Source organism: Triticum aestivum, chromosome 1D (assembly GCF_018294505.1).
Source record: "Triticum aestivum cultivar Chinese Spring chromosome 1D, IWGSC CS RefSeq v2.1, whole genome shotgun sequence".
Taxonomy (NCBI): domain Eukaryota; kingdom Viridiplantae; phylum Streptophyta; class Magnoliopsida; order Poales; family Poaceae; genus Triticum; species Triticum aestivum.
In genome coordinates this window covers 126,159,620-126,164,792 of record NC_057796.1, presented here as the reverse complement: position 1 = coordinate 126,164,792, position 5,173 = coordinate 126,159,620, and the positions used below count along the sequence as shown (strand labels likewise).

General features: G+C 51.5%; 1 protein-coding gene across 2 annotated transcripts in view; it reads left to right on the top strand.

The window, feature by feature from the left end:
• The first annotated feature begins 2,174 nt into the window (after positions 1-2,174).
• LOC123180725 (serine/threonine-protein kinase 38-like) overlaps positions 2,175-5,173 on the top strand; it is a 12,936-nt gene continuing 9,937 nt past the window's right edge. The window contains exon 1 of one of the 2 annotated variants that reach the window (XM_044592841.1): positions 2,175-2,487. In XM_044592841.1, coding sequence (XP_044448776.1) covers positions 2,330-2,487 — 158 coding nt within the window. In that variant the 5' untranslated portion in view covers positions 2,175-2,329. The remainder of the gene's footprint in view (positions 2,488-5,173) is intronic. The other variant, XM_044592842.1, reaches the window with a different exon arrangement.

Below are 5,173 nucleotides of genomic sequence, written 5' to 3'. Positions count from 1 at the left end.
CCCGCACGATGCTAGTTTCCATTATAACTGCGAGCCGAAACGCAAGCGCTCGATCAATCCTATACTTAGGCAGGCAATAATTTAGTCAAGTAGGCAGAAATTCACGCGCCCATTGGTCAAATTAATACTAGGCACATTATCGAGTTAGATCACACATTTCAAGGGGTTCGAGGCTTATCCAGTCGGAATCCATGAGTCCTCTGCTGCTCCTAGTTCGCCCCAATCCTCCCCACGGTCGATGGTATGGAGGCCGGTGTCCCTCGACATTGCCCAAGCCTATGAAGCTCAATCTGTTGCCGCAAGTCCACCCTCCAGATCCCCTTGAGCCAGTACAAGCCTGGGGCACAGAACGCAGCGGATCAGTGCACCGTGGGCGAGGGTTCCTGTCGATTACAGGCTAGATTGGGAGATGGTGGTGTGCTGGGTGGGTAGGGGTTCGGGGGGGGGAGGGAGGGGTACGTACGGTGCAACCTTTCTTCGGTCGCTCCGTCGGCTATCGGTGGCAGCGACGATTGTGTGGGGAACGGCTCGGGTACGGGCTGTTCGAAATGTGGAGAGAGAGAGAGAGAGACGTCCACCTGCCTAGGCCCCACCTGAAGTAAATTGCCCCCGCCCCACATGTCAGGATATCAGGCGACCCATCTAGTTAGGAGGAGACACACACAAAAAACTAGTCGGGAGGTAACGGTCAAAGACTTTGATCGGACGATAGTGCAACGTTCGGGCTTTTGTGAGCTGGTGGTGGAGGGGAGGACAAAAGTAAGCAAAGTTAGTTGTCTTGGCAAAAGTGAGCACAACTAAGCAACCGGGGGCACATAAATAGAAATCCCTTGATTTAACAAGACATGCAGATATTTCTTTTTCTTTTCTTTTTTTATACTTGATCAAATCACTTAGATATGCAATAATTAGGACACATCTAGACATGCCCTTAACAGGTCCTTGCGGAAGTATCTAATGTAATCGGGTCTTTCCTTGCCCTCTTGCTATTTATAATAAACTAAAATACAATGGGTATTGTGTTTTTTTTTAGAAATTGTTCATTCAAATCACGAATCAGTACATAGTAGGTGACCCTTACAAGCACACTGAAACGCAAAAGCAAAGGACCATGAACACCTAGAGTACCCTAAGACAACCATAACACAAGAAGATCTCTGGAGCCCTGTGTCATCATCCCTGAATCTTGAGAGAAGACCCCTGCAGCAGAAGGATCTGCAACCAGTCGCAAACAGGTCACCATCTTTGACCACGGTACAATTGCCACGCTGCTTCCTCCTTTTTTGACACCAGTGCTAAGAGGGCATGGACATCAATCCAACACACCTGCAACAGCCGTCGCCATTTTTGGCTTTGAGTACCGCAAAAAGTGTCCCTTCCGGAAGGAAGAGAACTTGAGTCATCCGACCGGTCCAGCACCACGGCCAGGCCATCCGCCCGGGCAAAGCAGGATCTCCCACCAGCATCAGCGCAGAGGAAGGAGAAGAACAGCAACAACAAATCGTACCAACAAGGAAGAAGAAAGGTCTTCGTCTCCCTACCTCCATCGCCCATCTGAGGATCCAAACAGCCAGTGCCGATGGACCTCCAACCACCATAGCCCACGACCTCAACGAGATCCGGGGATCCCCAACACCGCTGGCTCCTAGACGAAGGCAAAAGCCTCGCCTAACCGCGAACGGAGCCCGGAGAAACTTATTCCGACGTGACACCACCGCAACGGCCTCGGCAGCGTCTCCCTCAACCCTAACCCTACCACATACCCACCTAGTGAACAGACCCGAGGTTCCCCCTCCCTCCCGCCGTTGGAGCGGCCGACGGAGAGAGAGGGAACCGGCGGCGTCACCGACGGCACGCAAGGGACCCTTAGTCGCCTCCTTGATCGCCTCAAGCGATCCAACTTTTCCGGGCGTGCGGTTGGCGATGTCTAATCCTCCCGAGCCACAATGGGTATTGTGTTTCACGAAAAGAAAAGATAGAATAGTATCTGCAAAATTGCCTTTTCTTCCGAATCAATCGTGTAAAATTGCCATAAAGCTCGGTGTGCTCCATTTACTCACTAGCTGTCTCCAGCCTGTTTTATTATTATTATTATATTAAAAAAAAGGAAAGAAAAGCTGTCTCCAGCCTGTAGTCCTCCACTAAAAAAGACCAGGTTATTCAACTCTAACCTCAAACTAACCAAACAAGAAGCAGCCGCGTCGGCGAAGCCAAAAGAGAAACCATACTAGCACTACCAAGAGAGAAAACAATTTTAAAAGAATTTCGAGTTCGCGACAGCGAGAAGCAGAGCCGGGTCGCGGGGCCGCGGGCGGGCGTGCGCGTTAGCATGGAGAGCGAGACGGCGGCGCGCGGTGGCCGGAGCCAGCCGCTGGCGGAGGAGGCGGTGGGGTCCAGCCGCACCATGGAGCGCGTCGCGGCTGCGAAGAAGATCATCGAGAACGACTACCGCGAGCGCATGAAGAATCTCCGGGAGCGCAACGAGAGGTACCGCCGGCCTCCCGTCCCGAAACTCCCGATTTTGTCTATTCGGCCGCGTGCGGGTGTACCTGGATCTCGGGGGGTCGGGATGATCGAGGGATTGGGGATATCTCAGCGATTCGGGGGTTTATACTTTTGTCCTCTGTAGTTTCCGCTGCATGTCTAGCTTGTAATTCGGCGACTTTTAGGGTAGTTTGTTCTAGACTGTGGCTGTAGATTATACTGTGAGCTACTCCATCTTTGAACCTTTTCTTTTCTAGAATATGCATGAGTGTGCATATCATATACTCCATCCGTCCCAAAATAAGTGAGCTCGGACACTTATTTTGAGACAGGAGGGAGTATTACAGAAGAAAGGGGTGAAGAAATCAAGAAACCTCCACAAGGTTTACAACCGATTTACAAGGCTCTCACTAGCCACCACAAGATAGTTACATCACTATGGGATTACTCGCGGCTAGCCTGCCTACTCAGACCACCGAAGAAAAACTCAAAGTTAGTAGACCCGCTGATTTCCGTGTCCGTCCTTCAAGATTAATGTTCCGCAAGGCTAGTTGATGGGATGGGGATGCGCCGTCGAACACTATGGTGTTACAGTGTTCCCAAAGTTCCCATAAGCAAAGCGTGATAATCGCCTTTAGGTCTCTTGGTGAGCATTGAGCCGCAACCCGCGTGGTGCACCACTCCACCAACTCCACGTCCGCCACTGGAGTTTGGTTTGGCTCGTCGCAAGCGCTCCAAATCCATAGCCACAGGTTCTCGCAAAGACACATGTGAGGAGGATGTGGTTGATTGTTTCGACCTGTTGGTTGCAAAATGGGCACGTAGTTTGGTGTGGGAGTCCTCGGCGCGCGTCTGAAGTCCAGCAACGGTTCCGCATGGCCAGCCACGAGAAGAACCGGCCTATCTTTGAACTTTGGGACGTGCAATTACGGTGTAGGTTGGGGCGAGCTGATTCGCTGAGGGATTTTGGATGGTTGATAGTTACTCTCTCCGTCCCATAATGTAAGACGTTTTTCGACTCTAGTGTAGTGTCAAAAAACATCTTACATTATGGGACGGAGAGAGTATCTGTTAATTGGATTGAATTGTTGCTCATTGCTCCCGTTGAGCTGAGCATCCTTTGTCAATGAGGTTCTTGGATTGTAGCTAGAAGAAAACAGGGGCTTGTGTTGTCTGATTGTTTATGTGGAGAATTTGTCTTGACATATTGGTGTTTGCAGCGTGCAGACCTGAGTTTCTTGCTCCATGCTCACTAGTGCTGTCTTCTGTACTTTTTGGGGGTGGTTTGCCTGTTGGTATGCTCAGACATGCTGTAAGTTGGGTTTTAGGGCATCTCCAAGTCGGGCACCCATTCCGGCTGCAAATGTTTGGCCTGTCTGGTACATACACTTTTAGCCGTCCAACGCGGGCACCCATTTTGAGCCGGACTATCTGGAATATCCTAGCCTGGCCCCAAATCGAGGGGCGGAGTAGGGGAGTCCAGACATCTGCCACGTCAGATCCGACGTCCCGGACCCACGCCAAAAACCCTAATCAGTCCCTTCCCCGTCACACACCTCTCTCTCTCTTTCCATGCCCGACCCCAAGGCTGCTACCAAATCCACCTCGGCCGCCGCCGTAGCAGCAATACCACCACCACTGGCCTTTGCCACCGCAATGAATCTCTCCGGCCCAATGCACTTGACCTTGTCCAACATCTTTGAGGTGCTACTGTCGCAAGCACCCACGTCGGCCAAATCCGGAGAGTATCAAGCGGCAAGAGCGCCGCACGAGAGAGAAGGCGCAAGGGGCCAGTGCGGCGGTGTGAGCATGAGCTCGTCTTGCAAGCTATGCTGCTGTGCCGGGTGTGCCTGCACACGCGTCGCCCCACGGCGCCCCTGCCTACCACTACAGCCCGGACTCACAGCAGTCCCCCACCTCCACCCACTCTGGTCTCCCGTTCATCATCAACCTCAACATCGACTACAACTTCACCGAGTCATTGCGGCTCATCCGGCAGCATACACCACCGGAGGATATCTTCTCCGCAGGTGCTCGCACCCTGTTCAGCGGACCTCCCCCTCCTAAGCTCGACATCGGCCAAAGAGGTGATGATGTCCATGATCAACGATGGTCAAACGAACGGAGGAGTGGAAAAACAATACTCGCCGACGCCCGAGATGGAAGCAAAGAAAGCGAAGAGAGGAGTTGTATACACCACCAAGGAGGACGAGTTGTTTTGCTTGGCTTGGTTGGGCAATAGTGTTGATCCATTTGTCGGTGCTGAGCAAAGGGGTGCGATGTTTTTTAGGAAGGTGCCCAGCAAAGGGGTGTGACCTTATTGAGGAAGGTGCGTGAGTTCTTTCATGGCATGAAGAACTACCCACCGTATCATGCGGTGAAAATCGGTGATCGGAGTGAGAACTCCTTCAATCATCGGAACAAGTATTGTGGTGCATGTGCCCAAATCAAGAACAATGCACCAAGTGGCATGGGTATCGTTGAGCTTGTAAGCTTCGCTTCCCATAAAGTTCATCATATGATTTATTTGCCCTATGTTGCAGTGTTTTTCATCATGTGATTTATTTGCTTTTCTAGCCGGCCTCGCGGCGCCATTGTCCAAGAAAATCAAGGGTAAGCCATTCACCATGCATCATTGTTGAATCAAGTCGAATGGCCAAATCAAATGGAGTGACTTGGCCAATTTACT